We start from the raw sequence: 25,338 nt of genomic DNA on the forward strand, positions 1-25,338 counted from the left end.
TCACTTCTTCTTCTTGTGGGTGTCCAGGGCTTCAGGTGCTGATTGGAGGAGACATGGTGATGTCATCACGTGACGTCATAGGTCATGGCCCGCCCCGCAAGTGCCCCCCCACCTTGAACCCATGGGGGGTCTATGGAGGTCTATGGGGGGGTCTATGGGGGGCTATGGGGTCTATGGGGGATCTATGGGGATCTATGGGGTCTATGGGGGGTCTATGGGGCTCTATGGGGGTCTATGGGTTCTATGAGGGTCCATGGGGGGCTATGGGGGTCTACAGGGGTCTGTAGGGGCTATGGGGAACTATGGGGTGTCTATGTGGGTCTACGGCAGTCTATGGGTGTCTGTGGGGTCTATGGGGGTCTATGGATGTCTATGGGGAGTCTATGGGGGTCTGTGGGTCCCTATGGGTCTCTATGGGTCCCTGTGGCGTCTCTACAGGTCCCTATGGGTCCCTCACCCTCCAGGTAGTTCCTGGCGACGAACTTGAGGGCCTCGTCCAATAGGATGACGGGCAGGGAGATCTTGAGCACCATCAGCCAATGGGTGAGTGTCAGCGGGGTCAGCTTGAAGATCATCTATGGGGCAGAGAGCTGGGCCTGAGCCCCACGGCTGCCCCATGGCCCCCATGGGCACCCTATGGCGGATAAAGGCCATGGGGAGCCAGCCAATAGGGATCGACCCAATGGGGATCGACCAATGGGCATCACGCAATTGAGGGCAACCCAATGGGCATTGACCCAATGGGCATCACCCAATGAGCATCACCCAATGGGCATCACCCAATGGGCATCAACCAATGGGCATCAACCAATGGGGATCGACCAATGGGGATCGGCCAATGGGCATCACGCAATTGAGGGCAACCCAATGGGCATTGACGCAATGGGCATTGACCCAATGGGCATCACCCAATGGGCATCACCCAATGGGCATCAACCAATGGGCATCAACCAATGGGGATTGACCAATGGGCATGACCCAATGGGGATTGACCCATGGGCATTGACCCAATAGACATTGACCCAATGAGCATCACCCAATGGCCATCACCCAACAGACATCACCCAACCAACATTGACCCAATGGGGATCATCCCAATGGGCATCACCCAATGGGCATCGACCCAATGGCCATTGACCCATGGGCCCCCCCCCCCCCCCCCCCCCAGCCCCACACATCCCCTTACGGGCAGTGGGTCGACGTAGAGGATGACGAAGTGCAGGGACATGGACAGGCAGATGGAGCCCAGCAGCCAGATGTTGACCCACGGCGGCATCCGGGCCAGCGATTGGTTCTCGGAGAGGCTGCAGTGGGGCGGGAGGTGGGGATGTGGGGCGGGAGGTGGGAACGGACCCATGGACCCATTGATGGACCCCATGGACCCATTGGAGGTCCCCATTGACCCATTTAAAGACCCCATTGCCCCATTTAAGGTCCCCATTGACCCATTTAAAGACCCCATTGCCCCATTTAAGGTCCCCATAACCCCATTTAAGGACCCCATTGCCCCATTTAAGGTCCCCATTGACCCATTTAAAGACCCCATTGCCCCATTTAAGGTCCCCATTGACCCATTTAAAGACCCCATTGCCCCATTTAAGGTCCCCATGGCCCCATTTAAAGACCCCATTGCCCCATTTAAGGACCCCATTGCCCCATTTAAGGACCCATTGCCCAATTTAAGGACCCCATTGCCCCATTTAAGGACCCAATCGACCCATTTAAAGACCCCATTGCCCCATTGGAGGTCCCCATGGGGCTGCAGGTACCTGTTGAGGGCGTTGCACATCTCAATGGTGACCAGCACGGACAAGGCCATGGTCATGGGCACCGGCGACTCGAAGATCTCGCAGTCCAAGCCCTCGAATTCCACGTTGTGCTCCCCACATTGCATGAAGGGGGGGACAGCAATGGGGTCACCATAGGGTGGCCAACCCGTGGTCAATGGGGCCCCATCGGTCAAGCCATGGTCAACGGGGCCCCATCGGTCAAGCCATGGTCGATGGGGTCCCATTGGTCAACCCATGTTCAACGGGGCCCCATTGGTCAACCCATGGTCAATGGGGCCCCATCGGTCAACCCATGGTCAATGGGGCCGCATCGGTCAAGCCATGGTCGATGGGGTCCCATTGGTCAACCCATGTTCAACGGGGCCCCATTGGTCAACCCATGGTCAATGGGGCCCCATCGGTCAACCCATGGTCAATGGGGCCGCATCGGTCAAGCCATGGTCGATGGGGTCCCATTGGTCAACCCATGTTCAACGGGGCCCCATTGGTCAACCCATGGTCAATGGGGCCCCATCGGTCAACCCATGGTCAATGGGGTCCCATGGGGCTCCGGCACTCACCAGTTGGTGGTAGCTGACGTTGGGGCCATCTTCAGCGAAGAGGAACCACCACGCGGCCGCGCCGACAGTGGCGGCACCGACGTAGCCTATGGGGAGAGGAAGCACCATGGGGGTCAGTGGAGGAGGCACCATGGGGGTCTACAAGGGATCATGATGGGCATCTCCAATGCTCTACAATGGGCATCTCCAATGGACATCTATGATGGTCTACAATGGGCATCTCCAATGGGCATCTACGATGGTCTACAATGGGCACCTCCAATGGGCATCTACAATGGGCACCTCCAATGGACATCTATGATGGTCTACAATGGGCATCTCCAATGGGCATCTACGATGGTCTACAATGGGCACCTCCAATGGGCATCTACAATGGGCACCTCCAATGGACATCTATGATGGTCTACAATGGGCACCTCCAATGGACATCTATGATGGTCTACAATGGGCATCTCCAATGGGCATCTACGATGGTCTACAATGGGCACCTCCAATGGGCATCTACAATGGGCACCTCCAATGGACATCTATGATGGTCTACAATGGGCACCTCCAATGGACATCTATGATGGTCTACAATGGGCACCTCCAATGGACATCTATGATGGTCTACAATGGGCATCTCCAATGGGCATCTACAATGGGCACCTCCAATGGACATCTACGATGGTCTACAATGGACATCTCCAATGGACATCTATGATGCTCTACAATGGGCACCTCCAATGGACATCTATGATGGTCTACAATGGGCACCTCCAATGGACATCTATGATGGTCTACAATGGGCACCTCCAATGGACATCTACGATGGTCTACAATGGGCACCTCCAATGGACATCTATGATGGTCTACAATGGGCACCTCCAATGGACATCTACGATGGTCTACAATGGGCACCTCCAATGGACATCTATGATGGTCTACAATGGGCACCTCCAATGGACATCTATGATGGTCTACAATGGGCACCTCCAATGGGCATCTACAATGGGCACCTCCAATGGACATCTACGATGGTCTACAATGGACATCTCCAATGGGCATCTACGATGGTCTACAATGGGCACCTCCAATGGACATCTATGATGGTCTACAATGGACATCTCCAATGGGCATCTACGATGGTCTACAATGGGCACCTCCAATGGACATCTATGATGCTCTACAATGGGCACCTCCAATGGACATCTATGATGCTCTACAATGGGCACCTCCAATGGACATCTATGATGCTCTACAATGGGCACCTCCAATGGACATCTACGATGGTCTACAATGGGCACCTCCAATGGACATCCACGACGGTCTATGATGAGCACCTCCAACGCTCTCCAATGGCCACCTCCACCGCTCTACCACCACCTCGACCTCCAAGTCCCCATGACTTCCTCCTTCCCCCCCCGACCCCAGCCCCGGCGCCGTCGCTCACCGCCGATGGCGAGGTAGCGGAAGAAGAGCCAGCCGCTGATGAGCGGCTCCTTGGGGCTGCGGGGGGGCTTGTCCATGATGTCCAGGTCCGGGGGGTTGAAGCCCAGCGCCGTGGCCGGCAGCCCGTCCGTCACCAGGTTCACCCAGAGCAGCTGCACCGGGATCAGCGCCTCCGGCAGCCCCAGCGCCGCCGTCAGGAAGATGCTGGGGGGACACGGGGAGGGGAGGAGATGGGGTACGATGGGATAGAGTGGGATTCAATGGGGTAGAGTGGGGTATAAGTGGGTTAGAGTGGGGTACAATGGGATAGAGTGGGATGCAATGGGATACAATGGGATTCAATGGGGCAGAGTGGGGTATAAGTGGGTTAGAGTGGGGTATAAGTGGGTTAGAGTGGGGTACAATGGGATTCAATGGGGCAGAGTGGGGTATAAGTGGGTTAGAGTGGGGTACAATGGGATAGAGTGGGATGCAATGGGATGCAATGGGATTCAATGGGGTAGAGTGGGGTATAAGTGGGTTAGAGTGGGGTACAATGGGATAGAGTGGGATGCAATGGGATACAATGGGATTCAATGGGGTAGAGTGGGGTATAAGTGGGTTAGAGTGGGGTACAATGGGATTCAATGGGGCAGAGTGGGGTATAAGTGGGTTAGAGTGGGGTACAATGGGATAGAGTGGGATGCAATGGGATGCAATGGGATTCAATGCGGTAGAGTGGGGTATAAGTGGGTTAGAGTGGGGTACAATGGGATTCAATGGGGCAGAGTGGGGTATAAGTGGGTTAGAGTGGGGTACAATGGGATAGAGTGGGATGCAATGGGATACAATGGGATTCAATGGGGTAGAGTGGGGTATAAGTGGGTTAGAGTGGGGTACAATGGGATAGAGTGGGATGCAATGGGATTCAATGGGGCAGAGTGGGGTATAAGTGGGTTAGAGTGGGGTACAATGGGATAGAGTGGGATGCAATGGGATACAATGGGATTCAATGGGGTAGAGTGGGGTATAAGTGGGTTAGAGTGGGGTACAATGGGATAGAGTGGGATGCAATGGGATACAATGGGATTCAATGGGGTAGAGTGGGGTATAAGTGGGTTAGAGTGGGGTACAATGGGATCGAGTGGGATACAATGGGATTCAATGGGGCAGAGTGGGGTATAAGTGGGTTAGATTGGGGAACAATGGGATTCAATGGGGTAGAGTGGGGTATAAGTGGGTTAGAGTGGGGTACAATGGGATAGAGTGGGATGCAATGGGATACAATGGGATTCAATGGGGCAGAGTGGGGTATAAGTGGGTTAGAGTGGGGTACAATGGGATAGAGTGGGATGCAATGGGATACAATGGGATTCAATGGGGTAGAGTGGGGTATAAGTGGGTTAGAGTGGGGTACAATGGGATAGAGTGGGGCAATGGGATACAATGGGATTCAATGGGGTAGAGTGGGGTAGGATGGGGTAGAGTGGGGTACAATGGGGTACAGTGGGGTACAGTGGAGTAGAGTGGGGTACAATGGGGTAGAGTGGGGTACAATGGGGATACAGGGGGATAGAGTGGGGTACAATGGGGTAGAGTGGGGTACAATGGGGTAGAGTGGGGATACAGTGGGGTAGAGTGGGGTACAATGGGGTACAGTGGGGTACAATGGGGTACAGTGGGGTACAATGGGGTAGAGTGGGGTAGAATGGGGTAGAGTGGGGACAATGGGGATACAATGGGATTCAATGGGGTAGAGTGGGGTATAAGTGGGTTAGAGTGGGGAACAATGGGATTCAATGGGGTAGAGTGGGGTATAAGTGGGTTAGAGTGGGGTACAATGGGATAGAGTGGGATGCAATGGGGATACAATGGGATTCAATGGGGTAGAGTGGGGATAAGTGGGTTAGAGTGGGGTACAATGGGGGATACAATGGGATTCAATGGGGCAGAGTGGGGTATAAGTGGGATAGAGTGGGGTACAATCGGATAGAGTGGGATGCAATGGGATACAATGGGATTCAATGGGGTAGAGTGGGGTAGAAGTGGTTTAGAGTGGGGTACAATGGGATAGAGTGGGATGCAATGGGATACAATGGGATTCAATGGGGCAGAGTGGGGTATAAGTGGGTTAGAGTGGGGTACAATGGGATAGAGTGGGATGCAATGGGATACAATGGGATTCAATGGGATACAAGAGGATTCAATGGGATAGAGTGGGGTACAATGGGATTCAATGGGGCATAAGTGGGATAGAGTGGGATACAATGGGGTATAAATGGGATAGAGTGGGATACAATGGGATACAATGGGGTACAATGGGGTATAAATGGGATAGAGTGGGATGCACTGGGGTATGAGTTGGATGCACTGGGATATAAGTGGGATGCAATGGGATAGAGTGGGATATAGTGGGGTGCAATGGGGTGTAAGTGGGATAGAGTGGGATAGGGTGGGATACAATGGGGTATAAGTGGGATAGAGTGGGATAGGGTGGGATACAATGGGGTATAAGTGGGATAGAATGGGATAGGGTGGGATACAATGGGATCTACTGGTCCATAGTGATCTATAGGGTTCTATAGAGGTTCATAGGGGTCCACAGAGGTCCATGGAGGTCTATAGAGGTCTATAGTGGTCTAGGTCTCTATTGGTCTATAGAGGTCGCTACTGGTCCATAGTGGTCTATAGAGTTCTATAGGGGTCCATAGAGGTCTATAGTGGTCCACAGTGGTCTATAGGGGTCTATAGGGGCCCATAGTGGTCCACAGTGGTCTATAGTGGTCTATAGTGGTCCATTGGGGTCTATAGTGGTCTATAGTGGTCCATAGTGGTCTATAGAGTTCTATAGGGGTCCATAGAGGTCTATAGTGGTCTAGGTCTCTACCGGTCTACAGAGGTCGCTACTGGTCCATAGTGGTCCATAGTGGTCTATAGGGGTCTATAGGGGTCTCTAGCGATCTCTAGGGGTCTGTAGGGGTCTCCAGGCGCCCATAGGGTCTCACCAGACGACCTCTCCCACGTTGGAGGAGATGAGGTAGCGGATGAACTGCTTCATGTTGTTGTAGATGGCGCGGCCCTCCTCGACGGCCGCCACGATGGTGGAGAAGTTGTCGTCGGCCAACACCATCTCCGAGGCCGTCTTGGCCACGGCCGTGCCCGAGCCCATGGCGATGCCGATCTCGGCCTTCTTGAGCGCCGGCGCGTCGTTGACGCCGTCACCGGTCTGGAAAGTGGGGGGAGAACGGGGGGGATCCATGGGGATGGGGAGGATGGGACAACCCCCCCCCCCCCATGGTTCGCTGTGGGGATGCAGGGGGTTGGGATGGGGATGGAATGGATGATGATGGATGAAGGTGGGGCTACAATGGGTGTTGATGGGTCTAGAATGGACGATGATAGGTGGAGATGGGGCTACAATGGGTCCAGGATGGGTCTACAATGGGTCTAGAATGGGTGGTGATGGGTCTAGAATGGATGATGATGGGTGGGGATGGGTCTACAATGGGTCTTGTATGGGTCTACAATGGGTCTAGAATGGGAGGAGATGGGTCTACAATGGGTCTAGAAGGGGAGGAGATGGGTCTACAATGGGTCTAGAAGGGGAGGAGATGGGTCTACAATGGGTCTAGAATGGGAGGAGATGGTTCTACAATGGGTCTAGAAGGGGAGGAGATGGGTCTACAATGGGTCTAGAATGGGTGGAGATGGGTCTACAATGGGTCTAGAATGGGAGGAGATGGGTCTACAATGGGTCTAGAAGGGGAGGAGATGGGTCTACAATGGGTCTAGAATGGGTGGAGATGGGTCTACAATGATGGCCATGGATCCCCCATGGAATGCAATGGGTCCGCCATGGAATGCAATGGGTCTACCATAGAATGCAATGGGTCTACCATGGAATGGGTCTACCATGGGCAATGGGTCTACCATGGATACCAACATCTCCCCCATAGAATACAATGGGTCTACCATGGAACGCAATGGGTCTACCATGGAACGCAATGGGTCTACCATGGATACCAACATCTCCCCCAGAGAATACAATGGGTCTACCATGGAATGCAATGGGTCTACCATGGAACGCAATGGGTCTACCATGGATACCAACATCTCCCCCATAGAATACAATGGGTCTACCATGGAACGCAATGGGTCTACCATGGAACGCAATGGGTCTACCATGGATACCAACATCTCCCCCATAGAATACAATGGGTCTACCGTGGAACACAATGGGTCTACCATGGAACGCAATGGGTCTACCATGGAACGCAATGGGTCTACCATGGATACCAACATCTCCCCCATAGAATACAATGGGTCTACCGTGGAACACAATGGCTCCCCCATGGAATGCAACGGCTCCCCCATGGAACGCAACGTCTCTACCATGGACGCTGATGGGTCTATGTCCCCCCCCATGGAACTCAATGCCCCCCGCCACGACCGGCGCCTCACCATGGCCGTGATCTCGTCGAAGGACTGCAGGAACTCCACGATCTTGGACTTGTGGGTGGGCTCGACGCGGGCGAAGCAGCAGGCGCGGCGGCAGGCTTCGCGCTGCTCGGCCGGCGGCAGGTCATCGAACTCGCGGCCCGTGTAGGCCTTGCCGGCCACGTCCTCGTCCTCGCCGAAGATGCCGATGCGGCGGCAGATGGCGATGGCCGTGCCCTTGTTGTCGCCCGTGATCATGATGACGCGGATGCCGGCGTCGCGGCACAGCCGGATCGAGCCCATCACCTCCTTGCGCGGCGGGTCCAGCATCCCCACGCAGCCCACGAAGGTCAGGTCCACCTGGGGGGTATGGACGCTGGTAGGGTTGGGGACCCATAGAAGTGACCCCATGGGGTGCGTAGGGGTGTAAGGACACCATAAAACGACCCAGAAGAACCCCATGGACCATTCTGGGGGGTCGACATGGGACCAAGAACCCCATTGAGATGACACCAACCAACACTGAAGACCTAAAGATCAACCAGATGTGGGTGTCTATGGGTTATATGGGACCAAAACCCCATTGAGATGACGTCAACCATCGTTGAAGACCCGAAGACCACCAAGTTATGGGTGTCTATGGGTTATATGGGACCAAAACCCCATTGAGATGACGTCAACCGTCGTTGAAGACCCGAAGACCACCAAGTTATGGGTGTCTATGGGTTATATGGCACCAAAACCCCATTGAGATGACGTCAACCATCATTGAAGACCCGAAAACCACCAAGTTATGGGTGTCTATGGGTTATATGGCACCAAAACCCCATTGAGATGACGTCAACCATCATTGAAGACCCAAAGACCATCAATATATGGGTGTCTGTGGTCCATATGGCACCAAGACCCTATTGAGATGACATCAACCCCCATTGATGCCCCAAAGACCATCGATATGGGGGTCAATATCAACAGAAGACCCCACTGAAGACCCAAAGACCACCAAGTTATGGGTGTCTACGGTCTACATGGAACCAAGACCCCATTGAGATGACATCAACCATCATCGAAGAGCCAAAGTCTATGGCCCATACACCCCCAAGACCCCATTGATGCCCCAAAGACCACCAAGATAGTGGTGTCTATGGCCCATATGGGCCCACCCCACACCCTCCAGCCCCATAGATCCCTACGGAAGCCCCATACCTCGTAGTCGACGAACTTGGTGGAGTCCTCGAGGACCATGTCCTCCCTCTTCGGGGGGGTGTCGCGGGTGGCCAGCGCCAGGCAGCGCAGGGTGTCCCTGCCCGTGCCCCACTCCTTGATGAGGGCCAGGATGCGGTCCTTGACCCCCGGCGTCAGCGGCACCCGCGCCGTGCCCACGCGGACGTAGCTGCAGCGGTCGATGACGCCCTCGGGGGCGCCCTGAATGGGGGGTTATGGGGCGGAGTTGGGGTTATGGGGTGGATGGGATATGGGGTATATGGGGTATAGGGGGTATGGGATATGGGGTGTATGGGATATGGGGTATATGGGGTATAGGGTGTATGGGATATGGGGTGTATGTGGTATAGGGTGTATGGGATATAGGGTGTATGGGGTGTATGGGATATGGGGTATATGGGGTATAAGGTGTATGGTGTATGGGATATGGGGTGTATGGGGTATGGGGTGTATGGGATATGGGGTATATGGTGTATGGGATATGGGGTATATGGGGTATAAGGTGTATGGTGTATGGGATATGGGGTGTATGGGGTATGGGGTGTATGGGATATGGGGTATATGGTGTATGGGATATGGGGTATATGGGGTATAAGGTGTATGGTGTATGGGATATGGGGTGTATGGGATATGGGGTGTATGTGGTATAGGGTGTATGGGATATAGGGTGTATGGGGTGTATGGGATATGGGGTATATGGGGTATAAGGTGTATGGTGTATGGGATATGGGGTGTATGGGGCATAGGGTGTATGGGATATAGGGTATATGGGGTATAGGGTGTATGGGATATATGGGATATATGGGATATATGGGATATGGGGTATGGGGTCTATGGGATATGGGGTATGGAGTATATGGGGTCTATGGGGCCTATGGGGTCCATGGGCTCTATGGGGTGCGGGCCCCACCTTGACGAACATCTTGTTGCCCACGGCGGCGCGCGAGGCCTTGGCGGGGGAGCAGTAAACGGACATGGACTTCCGGTCCCGGGAGAACTCCAGCGTGAACTCCTTCTTCATGAGCTGCTTGATGACCTGGGGGCCATGGGGGGCCATGGGGGTCAATGGGGGGCGATGGAAGTGGGAGGGGGGTCAATGGGGGTCAATGGGAGTCAATGGGAGTGAATGGAGGTCAATGGGGGGCAATGGGAGTCAATGGAGGGCAATGGGGATCAATGGAAGTCAATGGGGGTCATTGGGGTCAATGGGGGTCAATGGAAGTCAATGGGGGCAATGGGGGTCAATGGGAGTCAATGGGAGTCAGTGGGGGTCAATGGAAGTCAATGGGGTCAATGGGGTTCAATGGAAGTCACTGGGAGTCAGTGGGGGTCAATGGAAGTCAATGGGGTCAATGGAAGTCAATGGAGTCAATGGGGGTCAATGGAAGTCAATGGGGGTCAATAGGGTGATGGGGTCAGTGGGGTCAATGGGGCCAATGGACTCAACGGGGACCCAATGGGGCCGATGGGATCAATGGCACCCAATGGGCCATGGAGACGCCCATTGGAGACCACCAAGACCACGGGGTGAAGCCTTGCCCCATAGGGCCCCATAGTAGGGGGGGGGTCCCATAGGGCGCTGTGGGGCGCTGTGGGGCACTCACGGCGTTGCAGGCGTTGGCGCGCTCCACCTTGGAGAGGCCGCGGACGTCGGTGCCGAAGACGTTCATCTTCTCCACGAGGCACGTGAGCGCCGTCTCCGTGGCCTCCCCCACCTTCTCATAGACCCCCTTGGACTATGGGGGGGGGGGGGGGGGTATTATGGGATGTCAGTGGGGCAGGGGGGGCGATCTATGGGGCAGGGGGGGAGATCTATGGGGGGTGTGTGGGGGTGAAGTTATGGCGGGTGTGGGTTGATGCATGGGGGGTGTGGGTTGATCTATGGGGGGGGTGGGGGTCAGTCTATGAGGGGTGTGGGTCAATCTATGGGGTGAGGGTTGATCTATGGGGGTGTGGCTCGATCTATAGGGGATGTAGGGGTCAGGCTATGAGGGGTGTGGGTCAATCTATGGGGGGTGTGGGGGTCAGTCTATGGGGCGTGTAGGTCAATCTATGGGGGTATGGGTCTATCTATGGGGGGTGTGGGTTAATCTATGGGGTGTAGGGGTCAATGTATGGGGTGTATGGGTCGATCTATGGGGGTGTGGCTCAATCTATGGGGGTGTGGGGGTTAGTCTATGGGGGGGTGGGGGGCGGGGGTCGATCTATGGGGTACGGAGGAGATCTATGGGGATGTGGGGGCAGATCTATTTGGCAGGGGGGGAGATCTATGGGGGGTGTGTCAGTCAATGGGGTGCGTGTGGGTTGATCTATGGGGCACATGTGGGTCAATCTACGGGGCAGGTGTGGGTGCATCTATGGGGCAGGTGTGGGTGGATCTATGGGGCAGGTGTGGGTCAATCTATGGGGTGTGTGTGGGTCAATCTATGGGGTGTATAGGTCCATCTATGGGTCAGGTGTGTGTGGCTCTATGAGGCAGGTGTGTGTGGCTCTATGGGGCTGTGGCTCTATGGGGCAGGCGCGTGTGGCTCTATGGGGCCGGTGTGGGTGGATCTATGGGGCAGGCGCGTGTGGCTCTATGGGGCAGGTGCGTGTGGCTCTATGGGGCAGGTGCGTGTGGCTCTATGGGGCCGGTGTGGGTGGATCTATGGGGCAGGCACGTGTGGCTCTATGGGTCAGGTGCGTGTGGCTCTATGGGGCTGTGGCTCTATGGGGCAGGTGTGTGTGGATCTATGGGGCAGGCGCGTGTGGCTCTATGGGTCAGGCACGTGTGGCTCTATGGGGCAGGTGTGGGTGGATCTATGGGGCAGATGTGGGTGGATCTATGGGGCAGGTGTGTGTGGCTCTATGGGTCAGATGTGGGTGGATCTATGGGGCAGATGTGGGTGGATCTATATGTGGATCTATGGGGCAGGTGTGGGTGGATCTATGGGTCAGGTGTGTGTGGCTCTATGGGGCAGATGTGGGTGGATCTATGGGGCAGGTGGGGGTGGCTCTATGGGGCAGGTGTGGGTGGATCTATGGGGCAGATGTGGGTGGATCTATGGGGCAGGTGTGTGTGGCTCTATGGGTCAGATGTGGGTGGATCTATGGGGCAGATGTGGGTGGATCTATGGGGCAGATGTGTGTGGCTCTATGGGGCAGATGTGTGTGGCTCTATGGGGCAGATGTGTGTGGCTCTATGGGGCAGATGTGGGTGGATCTATGGGGCAGGTGTGGGTGGATCTATGGGGCAGATGTGTGTGGCTCTATGGGGCAGATGTGTGTGGCTCTATGGGGCAGATGTGGGTGGATCTATGGGGCGCTGACCTCGTTGTAGTCGAGGGAGGAGTCGTTGCAGAGGGCGCAGATGGTGGCCAGCTCCACCAGGCCGTCGAACTGCCCGGCCTTGATGGGCTTGTCCTGCTTCATCCTGGGGTATTATGGGATGGGAGGGGGATCCTGGGGTATTATGGGATGGGAGGGGGATATTATGGGAGGGGAGGGGGATATTATGGGATATTGTGCGGTAATGTGGGGTTATAGGGAATAATATGGGGTAATATGGGGTAATATGGGGTTATAGGGGATAATGGGGATAATATGATAATGGGGAACATTATGGGATATTATGGGATAATATGGGGTAATATATAATATGGGGTAATATGGGGTTATAGGGGATAATAGGGGATAATATGGGGTAATATGGGGTTATAGGGGATAATAGGGGATAATATGGGATAATGGGGAACATTATGGGATATTATGGGATAATATGGGGTAATATGGGGTAATATGGGGTAATATGGGGTTATAGGGGATAATATGGGGTAATATGGGATAATAGGGAATATTATGGGATGTTTTTGGATAATATGGGATAATGTGGGGTATATTGGGGTATTATTGGGGTATTATGGGGTAATATGGGATATCATGGGATATTATGGGATAATATGGGGCAATATGGGATAATACAGGATAATATGGGGTAATATGGGATAATATGGGATATTATGGGATATTGTGGGATAACATGGGGTATACTGGGGTATTATTGGGGTATTATGGGGTAATGGGGGTAATACGGGATAATATGGGATATTATGGGTAATTATGGGGTAATATGGGTTATTATGGGGTACTATGGGGTGCCATGGGTTATTATGGGGTGCCCTGGGGTATTATGGGATGGGGGCACTGACACTTCGCCCTCGGGCGCGTAGGTGGAGCCGGTGATGGAGAACTCGTTGAGGGCGCAGGCGTCGCCGTCCACCTTGTCCACGACGAACATCTGCACCCAATGGAGCCCAATGGCACCCAGTGGCACCCAATGGAGCCCAATGGCACCCAATGGCACCCAATGGCACCCAATGGAGCCCAATGGCACCCAATGGAGCCCAATGGAGCCCAATGGCACCCAATGGAGCCCAATGGAGCCCAATGGAGCCCAATGGCACCCAATGGAGCCCAATGGCACCCAATGGAGCCCAATGGAGCCCAATGGAGCCCAATGGAGCCCAATGGCACCCAATGGCACCCAATGGCACCCAATGGAGCCCAATGGCATCCAATGGCACCCAATGGAGCCCAATGGCACCCAATGGCACCCAATGGAGCCCAATGGCACCCAATGGAGCCCAATGGCACCCAATGGCACCCAATGGAGCCCAATGGAGCCCAATGGCACCCAATGGCACCCAATGGTACCTAAGGGACCCAATGGCCCCCAAGGGCACCCAATGGTACCTAGGGGACCCAACAGCACTCAATGGCACCCAATCCACCCAATGACACTCAACGATACCCAATGACACCCAATGGCACCCAATGGTACCTAGGGGATCCAACAGCACCCAATGGCACCCAATGGAACCTAGGGGATCCAACAGCACCCAATGGCACCCAATGGTACCTAGGGGACCCAACGGTACCTAGGGGACCTAACAGCACCCAATGGCACCCAATCCACTCAATGACACCCGATGGCACCCAATGGCACCCAATGGCACCCAATGGCACCCAATCTACTCAATGACACTCAATGGCACCCAATCCACTCAATGACACCCAATGGCACCCAATCCGCTCAATGACACTCAATGGCACCCAATCCACTCAATGACACCCGATGGCACCCAATGGCACCCAATGGCCCCGAAGGGCACCCAACGGCGCCCACCTTGCAGACGGACATCTGGTTGGTGGTGAGGGTGCCGGTCTTGTCGGAGCAGATGACCGAGGTGCAGCCCAGGGTCTCCACCGAGGGCAGGCTCCGCACGATCGCGTTCTTCTTGGCCATGCGGCGCGTGCCCAGCGCCAGGCACGTGGTGATGACGGCAGGGAGGCCTGGGGACACCGGAACGGCACCCAAATGGGACCAAAACGGGCACGAAGAGACCCGAAATGGGCAGGAATAGACCCGAAATGGGCACGAAGAGACCCAAAATGGGCACAAATAAAACCAAAACGGGCAGGAATAGACTCGAAATGGGCATAAATAGACCCGAAATGGGCACAAATTGACCCGAAATGGGCACAAATAGACCCCAAATGGGCACGAATAGACCCGAAATGGGCACAAATAGACCCAAAATGTGCACAAATAAAACCAAAATGGGCACGAATAAAACCAAAATGGGCACAAATAGACCCGAAATGGGCATAAATAGACCCAAAATGGGCATAAATAGACCCGAAATGGGCAAAAATAGACCCAAAATGGGCACAAATAAAACCAAAATGGGCAGGAATAGACCCGAAATGGGCATAAATAGACCCGAAATGGGCACAAATTGACCCAAAATGAGCACAAATTGACCCAAAATGGGCATGAATAGACCCGAAATGGGCACAAATAGACCCGAAATGGGCATGAATAGACCCAAAATGGGCACCCATTATTGCCCTCAAGACCCCATTTAAGCCCCATTATCGACTCAAAGACCCCATTTCACCCCCATTATCGACTCAAAGACCCCCTTTCCCCACCCCATTATCGACTCAAAGACCCCATTTCACCCCATTATCGACTCAAAGACCCCATTTCACCCCCATTATCGACTCAAAGACCCCATTTCACCCCATTATCGACTCAAAGACCCCATTTCACCCCATTATCGACTCAAAGACCCCTTTCCACCCCCATGATTGACTCAAAGACCCCCTTCCACCCCCTTGATTGACTCAAAGACCCCATTTCACCCCCATTATCGACTCAAAGACCCCATTTCACCCCCTTGATTGACTCAAAGACCCCATTTCACCCCCATTATAGACTCAAAGACCCCATTTAAGCTCCATTATCGACTCAAAGACCCCATTTAAGCTCCATTATTGACTCAAAGACCCCATTTAAGCTCCATTATCGACTCAAAGACCCCATTTTACCCCATTATCGACTCAAAGACCCCATTTAAGCCCGATTATTGACTCAAAGACCCCCTTCCACCCCATTATCGACTCAAAGACCCCATTTCACCCCATTATCGACTCAAAGACCCCATTTAAGCCCGATTATTGACTCAAAGACCCCCTTCCACCCCATTATCGACTCAAAGACCCCATTTCACCCCATTATCGACTCAAAGACCCCATTTAAGCCCCATTATCGACTCAAAGACCCCCTTCCAAAGACCCCCTTCCACCCCCATTATCGACTCAAAGACCCCATTTCACCCCATTATCGACTCAAAGACCCCCTTCCACCCCATTATCGACTCAAAGACTCCATTTCACCCCATTATCGACTCAAAGACCCCATTTCACCCCATTATTGACTCAAAGACCCCATTTCACCCCCATTATCGACTCAAAGACCCCATTTCACTCCATTATCGACTCAAAGACCCCCTTCCACCCCATTATCGACTCAAAGACCCCATTTCACCCCATTATCGACTCAAAGACACCATTTCACCCCAATTCACCCCATTTCACCCCCATTATCGACACAAAGACCCCATTTCACTCCATTATCGACTCAAAGACCCCCTTCCACCCCATTATCGACTCAAAGACCCCCTTCCACCCCATTATCGACTCAAAGACCCCATTTAAGCCCCATTATCGACTCAAAGACCCCCTTCCACCCCCATTATCAACTCAAAGACCCCATTTCACCCCATTATCGGCTCAAAGACACCATTTCACCCCCATTATCGACTCAAAGACCCCCTTTCCCCACCCCATTGCCCCCCCTCCATCTTCCCCGCTTGCCACCTTCGGGAATGGCGGCGACGGCGAGGGCGACGGCGATCTTGAAGTAGTAGATGGCGCCGCGGATCCAGGACCCGCCGTGGACGGGGTCGTTGAAGTGGCCGATGTTGATGAGCCAGACGGCGACGCAGATGAGGGAGATGACCTTGGAGAGCTGCTCCCCAAACTCGTCGAGCTTCTGCTGCAGGGGGGTCTTGTCCTGCTCCGTGGCCGCCATCTCGTCGCGGATCTTGCCGATCTCCGTGTTGACGCCGGTGGCCACCACGATGCCCACGGCTTTGCCGGCGCCGATGTTGGTGCCCTGTGGGGGGGGGGGGTATATGGGGTATATGGGGGTGGGGGGTGTATGGGGTATGGGGTATGGGGTGTATGGATATGGGATATAGGATATGGGATAGATGGGATATAGGATATGGGATATAGGATATATGGGATATAGGATATGGGATATATGTGATATAGGATATGGGATATAGGATATATGGGATATAGGATATATGGATATGGGATATAGGATATATGGGATATATGGGATATGGGATATAGGATATATGGGATATTGGATATGGGATATAGGATATATGGGATATAGGATATATGGGATATGGGATATAGGATATATGGATATGGGATATAAGCATATGGGATATGGGATATAGGATATAGGATATGGGATATAGGATATATGGATATGGGATATGGGATATAGGATATATGGGATATATGGGATATAGGATATGGGATATAGGATATATGGATATGGGATATGGGATATAGGATATATGGGATATATGGGATATAGGATATATGGGATATATGGGATATAGGATATACGGGATATGGGATATGGGGTATAGGATATATGGGATATGGGATATATGGATATGGGATATGGGATATAGGATATATGGGATATATGGGATATAGGATATATGGGATATGGGATATAGGATATATGGGATATATGGGATATAGGATATACGGGATATGGGATATGGGGTATGGGATATATGGGATATAGGATATATGGGATATGGGATATATGGATATGGGATATGGGATATAGGATATAGGATATGGGATATAGGATATATGGATATGGGATATGGGATATAGGATATATGGGATATATGAGATATAGGATATATGGGATATGGGATATAGGATATATGGGTATGGGATATAAGCATATGGAATATGGGATATCGGGATATGGGATATGCAATGTTGGATATGGGATGTGCGATATGGGATATTGGATATGTGATATAGGATCCATGGATATGGGATATAGGATATGGGATGTGGGATCTGGGATCCATGGATACGGGATGTGGGATATGGGATGTGGGATCCATGGCTGTCACTCACGGAGAAGAGCATGTTCTTCTTGTCCTGGTTGACCGCTCGTGGGTCGGGGACGGGATCCGTGTGCTTGATCACCGAGACCGACTCACCTGGGACCAGTACGGACCAGTATAGACCAGTACTGACCAGTATGGACCAGTATGGACCAGTATGGACCAGCGCCCCCCCCCGTACCGGTCAGGATGGACTGATCCACCCGCAGCGTTGTGGACTTGATGGAGATGATGCGGATGTCGGCTGGGACCTTGTCTCCAACTGGGGGGAACTGGGAATTACTGGGATCCATACCCATATATCCCATATCCCACATCCATACCCATGTATCCCATACCCCATATCCATATAACCCATACCCTGTATCCATGTATCCCATATCCATATTTATATACCCCATATCCATATATCCCATACCCCATATCCCACATCCATACGCATATATCCCATATCCATATATCCCATATCTGATATCCATATCCATATATCCCATATCCATACTCATATATCCCATATCCATATATCCCTTATCTAATATCCATATCCATATATCCCATATCCGATACCCATGCCCATATACCCCATATTCATATATCCCATACCCCATATCCACATCCATACATCCCTTATCCAATACCCATATCCATATATCCCATACCCCATATCCACATCCATACATCCCTTATCCATACCCCTATATCCCATATCCTTATGTCCCATACCCATATACCCCTTATCCGATACCCACATAGCCCCTATCCATACCCCATATATCCCATACCCCATCTCCATACCCACGTATCCCATATCCGTATATCCCATACCCCATATACCCCATATCCACATCCGTATATCCATGTCCTATACCCCATTCCTAGATCCCATACATCCCATACATCCCATATATCCCATACCCATATATCCCATATTGATATAGCCCTTGTATCCCATATATCCCATATAAATCCTATATATCCCCTATACCCCCTGTACCCCCAAACCCCCCCATCCCATGGGGCGCCCCTCACCGGCCACCTCGGCGATGTCTCCCGGCACCAGATCCCGTGCCTTGATCCTCTGCACGCTCTTGCGGTCGGCGCGGTAAACCTTGCCCATCTCCGGCTCGTACTCCTTCAGCGCCTCGATGGCGTTCTCGGCGTTCCGCTCCTGGGAATCCAGCGGGAATCCAGCGGGAATCCAGCGGGAATCCAGCGGGAATCCAGCGGGAATGGGATGGGGATGCCGGACCTCGAGGGGTGTTGGGGATCCATTGGGAGGTTGGGAATGCGATGGGGAATCCAGCAATGGGAATCCAGAAGGGGAATACATGGGAATGGGATGGGGATGCCATACGTTAACGGGACATCGAGGGGTGTTGGGGATGAAGGGGACGCCATTGGGAGGTTGGGAATGCCATGGGAATGCCATGGGGATAGAACGGGAATGCAATGGGAATAGAAGGGGAATGCAATGGGAATAGAAGGGGAATGCCGTGGGAAGGCAAGGAATGCCATGGGAATGGGATGGGGATGCCATGGGAGACGTTAACGGGACATCGAGGGGTGTTGGGGATGAAGGGGACGCCATTGGGAGGTTGGGAATGCGATGGGAATGCCATGGGGATACAACGGGAATGCAATGGGAATAGAAGGGGAATGCAATGGGAATAGAAGGGGAATGCCGTGGGAAGGCAAGGAATGCCATGGGAATGGGATGGGGATGCGATGGGAGACGTTAACGAACGTCGAGGGGTGTTGGGGATGAAGGGGACGCCATTGGGAGGTTGGGAATGCGATGGGGATAGAATGGGAATGGGATGGGAATGGGATGGGAATGCAATGGGGTAGAATGGGAATGCCATGGGAATAGAATGGGAATGCAACAGGAATAAAATGGGAAAGCAATGGGAATAGAATGGGAATAAAATGGGAATAGAATGGGAATGCGATGGGAATAGAATGGGAATGCGATGGGAATAGAATGGGAATGTGATGGGAATACAATGGGAATAGAATGGGAATGCAATGGGAATAGAATGGGAATGCAATGGGAATAGAAGGGGAACGCGTTGGGAATACAATGGGAATGCAACAGGAATACAATGGGAATGCGATGGGGATACAATGGGAATGCGATGGGAATAGAATGGGAATGCAATGGGAATACAATGGGAATAGAATGGGAATGCAAGGGGAATGTGATGGGAATGCAACAGGAATAGAATGGGAATGCAATGGGAATGCAACAGGAATACAATGGGAATGCAATGGGAATAGAATGGGAATGCAATGGGAATGCAACAGGAATACAATGGGAATTCAATGGGAATGCAATGGGAATAGAATGGGAATGCGATGGGAATGCAATGGGAGACGTTAACGGGACATCGAGGGGTGTTGGGGATGAAGGGGACGCCATTGGGAGGTTGGGAATGCGATGGGAATGCCATGGGGGTAGAACGGGAATGCAATGGGAATAGAAGGGGAATGCAATGGGAATGCAATGGGAATAGAAGGGGAATGCAATGGGAATGCAATGGGAATAGAAGGGGAATGCAATGGGAATGCAATGGGAATAGAAGGGGAATGCAATGGGAATGCAATGGGAATAGAAGGGGAATGCAATGGGAATAGAATGGGAATGCAACAGGAATGCAATGGGAATGCCATGGGAATAGAATGGGAATGCAACAGGAATACAATGGGAAAGCAATGGGAATGCGGTGGGAATAGAATGGGAAAAGAATGGGAATGCGATCGGAATAGAAGGGGAATGCGTTGGGAATAGAATGGGAATGGGATGGGAATGCAATGGGAATAGAATGGGAATGCAATGGGAATGCAATGGGAATAGAAGGGGAATGCGTTGGGAATAGAATGGGAATGCAATGGGAATGTAATGGGAATAGAACGGGAATGCAATGGGAATAGAATGGGAATAGAATGGGAATGCAATGGGAAGAGAATGGGAATGCGATGGGAATAGAATGGGAATGCAATGGGAATAGAATGGGAATGCAATGGGAATGCAACAGGAATACAAGCAATGGGAATGCAACAGGAATACAATGGGAATGAGATGGGGATACAATGGGAATGCGATGGGAATACAATGGGAATAGAATGGGAATGCAATGGGAATAGAAGGGGAATGCGTTGGGAATACAATGGGAATAGAAGGGGAATGCGTTGGGAATACAATGGGAATAGAATGGGAATGCAATGGGAATGCAACAGGAATACAATGGGAATTCAATGGGAGTGCAATGGGAATAGAATGGGAATGCGATGGGAATGCAATGGGAGACGTTAACGGGACCTCGAGGGGTGTTGGGGATGAAGGGGACGCCATTGGGAGGTTGGGAATGTGATGGGGATACAACGGGAATGCAATGGGAATACAATCCCCCTGTATCCCTATGGACCCCAATGGACCCCCTGTACCCCAGGGACCTCAAATGACCCCAAGGACCCCAATGGGTCCCAATGGACCCCAATGGATCCCAATGGACCAAATGGATCCCAATGGACCCCCATGGACCCCAGTGGACCCCATAGACCCCACAGACCCCATAGACCCCACAGACACCATAGACCCCATAGACCCCACAGACCCCATAGACCCCATGGACCCCATAGACCCCATAGACCCCATAGACCCCATAGACCCCATAGACCCCATAGACCCCATAGACCCCATAGACCCCACAGACCCCATAGACCCCATAGACCCCATAGACCCCATAGACCCCATAGACCCCATAGACCCCATAGACCCCACAGACCCCATAGACCCCATGGACCCCATAGACCCCATAGACCCCACAGACCCCATAGACCCCATAGACCCCATAGACCCCATAGACCCCATAGACCCCATAGACCCCATAGACCCCATAGACCCCATAGACCCCATAGACCCCATAGACCCCATAGACCCCATAGACCCCACAGACCCCATAGACCCCATAGACCCCACAGACCCCACAGACCCCCACCTGCCAGACGCCCACCACGGCGTTGGCCACCAGGATGAGCAGGATCACGAAGGGCTCCACGAAGGCCGTGATCGTCTCCTCGCCCTCCTCGAACCAGGCCAGCACCTGCGGGACGGGACCCATAGCGACCCATAGAGACCCCATTGAGACCCATAGAGACCCATAGCGACCCATAGAGACCCATAGAGACCCCATAGAGACCCATAGGGACCCATAGGGACCCGTAGAGACACATAGGGACACATAGGGACACATAGAGACACATGGGGACCCATAGAAACCCCATAGGGACCCAATAGAGCCCATAGATCCCATAGATCCCATATCCCACATCCTATATCCCATATCCCATATATCCATTACCCCATATCCCACACCCCATACCCCATATCCCATATATCCCATAGATACTATATCCCATATATCCGATAGACCCCATAGATCCCATATATCCCATAGATCCTATATCCCATATATCCGATAAACCCCATAGATCCCATATATCCCATAGATCCTATATCCCGTATATCCGATAGACCCCATAGATCCCATATATCTCATAGATCCTATATCCCATATATCCGATAGACCCCATAGATCCCATAGATCCCATATATCCCATAGATCCTATATCCCATATATCTGATAGACCCCATATATCCCATATCCCATGTATCCCGTATGTCCATTACCCCATACACCCCATATATCCCATATCCTGTACCCCATATATCCCATATCCCATGTATCCCGTATGTCCATTACCCCATACACCCCATATATCCCATATCCTGTACCCCATATATCCCATATCCCATGTATCCCATATGTCCATTACCCCATACACCCCATATATCCCATATCCTGTACCCCATATATCCCATATCCCATGTATCCCGTATGTCCATTACCCCATACACCCCATATATCCCATATCCTGTACCCCATATATCCCATATCCCATGTATCCCGTATGTCCATTACCCCATACACCCCATATATCCCATATCCTGTACCCATATATCCCATATCCCATGTATCCCGTATGTCCATTACCCCATACACCCCATATATCCCATATCCTGTACCCCATATATCCCATATCCCATGTATCCCGTATGTCCATTACCCCATACACCCCATATATCCCATATCCTGTACCCATATATCCCATATCCCATGTATCCCGTATGTCCATTACCCCATATCCCATATATCCCATACACCCCATATAACCCCTACACCCCCCCCCACGGATCCCATCCCATCCCCCACCCCCATATCCCATATCCCCCTTCCCCCCTCCCCCCCCAGCAGCTGCTGACACTTGAGACGTCACCGGATCCCAAGGGCACCCCAAGGTCCCCTCCCCCCCCCACCCCGTATCCCATAATATTATCCCATGTATCCCATAATATTATCCCATATATCCCATATTATCCCATATATCCCATAATATTATCCCATGTATCCCATAATATTATCCCATATATCCCATAATATTATCCCATGTATCCCATAATATTATCCCATATATCCCATAATATTATCCCATGTATCCCATAATATTACCCCATATATCCCATAATATTATCTCATACATCCCATAATATTATCCCATATTATCCCATATATCCCACTATATTATCCCATATATCCCACAATATAATCCCATATATCCCATAATATTATCCCATATATCCCATATTACCCCATATATCCCATGATATTATCCCATATATCCCATAATATAATCCCATATATCCCATAATATTATCCCATATATCCCATATTATCCCATATATCCCATGATATTATCCCCTATGTCCCATAATTATCCCATGTATCCCATATCTATCCATAATTATCCCATAATTATCCCATATATCCCGTAATTATCCCATGTATCCTATATCTATCCATAATTATCCCATAATTATCCCGTATACCCCATAATGATCTCATATATCCAGTAATTATCCCATGTATCCCATATCTATCCATAATTATCCCATAAATCCCATATCTATCCATAATTATCCCATAATTATCCATAGTAATCCCATATATCCCATCATTATCCCATATATCCCATAATTACCCCTATATCCCATCATTATCCCATATATCCCCTAATTATCCCATATATCCCATAATTATCCCCTATATCCCATCATTATCCCCTATATCCCATATTACCCCCTATATCCCATATCTATCCATATATATCCCATCATTATCCCATCCTCACCCCCTATATCCCCCCCACATCCCACCCCACATCTCCCCCCATCCATCCCATAATAGTTCCCTATGGATGCGCTCACAAAGGAGATGCAGGCGGCCAGGAGCAGGATCCGCACCAGGAGGTCCTCGAACTGCTCCACCACCAGCTCCCACAGGGATTTACCTGGGAATGCCGTCGGGAATGACGCCGGGAACCCCATAGGGAACCCCATTGGAAACCCCATAGGGAACCCCATTGGAAACCCCATAGGGAACCCCGTTGGGATCCCCATTGGGAATGGTGGTGGGAACCACATAGGGAACCCCATTGGGATCCTCATTGGGAATGGCGTTGGGATCCTCATTGGGAATGGCGTTGGGAATGGCGTTGGGATCCACATTGGGAATGGTGTTGGGAATGGCGTTAGGAACAGCGTTGGGAATGGCGTTGGGAATGGCGTTGGGAACCCCATTGGGAATGGTGTTGGGAATGGCGTTGGGAACCCCATTGGGAATGGCGTTGGGAATGGTGTTGGGAATGGCATTGGGATCCCCATTGGGAATGGTGTTGGGAATGGCGTTGGGAATGGTGTTGGGAATGGCGTTGGGAACCCCATTGGGAATGGCGTTGGGAATGGCGTTGGGAACCCCATTGGGAATGGTGTTGGGAACGGCGTTGGGAATGGCATTGGGATCCACATTGGGAATGGTGTTGGGAATGGCGTTGGGAATGGCGTTGGGAATGGCATTGGGATCCACATTGGGAATGGCATTAGGAATGCTGATGGGAATGGTGTTGGGATCCACACTGGGAATGGCGTTGGGAATGGCGCTGGGAATGGCGCTGGGAATGGTGATGGGAATGGCGTTGGGATCCCCTTTGGGAATGGTGTTGGGATCCACTAGGGAACGGCGTTGGGAATGGTGTTGGGATCCACACTGGGAATGTCACAGGGATCCCCATAGGGAACGCCATGGGGGGCAGCAGAAGGCACTCACCCTCCTCAGCCGGGAGCTCTGTGGGGCAGAGAACGGGGGGTCAATGGAGTCAATGGGGACAATCCCATACCCCATAGACCCATACACCCCATATACCCCATAGACCCCATACACCCCATATACCCCATAGACC

The 25,338-nt window shown here is 52.0% G+C and overlaps 1 protein-coding gene across 1 annotated transcript; it reads right to left on the reverse strand.

The window, feature by feature from the left end:
- Positions 1–24,390, reverse strand: ATP2A1 (ATPase sarcoplasmic/endoplasmic reticulum Ca2+ transporting 1). Its single transcript, XM_057405576.1, has 20 exons — positions 24,308–24,390; positions 21,981–22,085; positions 19,012–19,150; positions 18,164–18,244; positions 17,993–18,078; positions 16,625–16,922; positions 14,586–14,752; positions 13,609–13,697; positions 12,731–12,833; positions 11,026–11,157; positions 10,332–10,457; positions 9,404–9,622; positions 8,222–8,557; positions 6,766–6,986; positions 3,783–3,985; positions 2,346–2,436; positions 1,770–1,898; positions 1,187–1,304; positions 437–575; positions 1–38 (listed from the first exon to the last, which is right to left on the reverse strand). The coding sequence occupies exons 3-20, from the start codon at positions 19,097–19,099 to the stop codon at positions 1–3; spliced, it is 2,664 nt and encodes an 887-aa protein (XP_057261559.1). The 5' UTR covers positions 19,100–19,150; positions 21,981–22,085; positions 24,308–24,390.
- Between the last annotated feature and the right edge of the window lie 948 nt (positions 24,391–25,338).

The sequence above is a fragment of the Pezoporus wallicus genome, unplaced genomic scaffold (genome assembly GCF_028554395.1).
Source record: "Pezoporus wallicus isolate ANWC-B61680 ecotype Strahan unplaced genomic scaffold, APGP_CSIRO_Pwel_v1 contig_13005, whole genome shotgun sequence".
In the NCBI taxonomy this organism is placed as follows: domain Eukaryota; kingdom Metazoa; phylum Chordata; class Aves; order Psittaciformes; family Psittacidae; genus Pezoporus; species Pezoporus wallicus.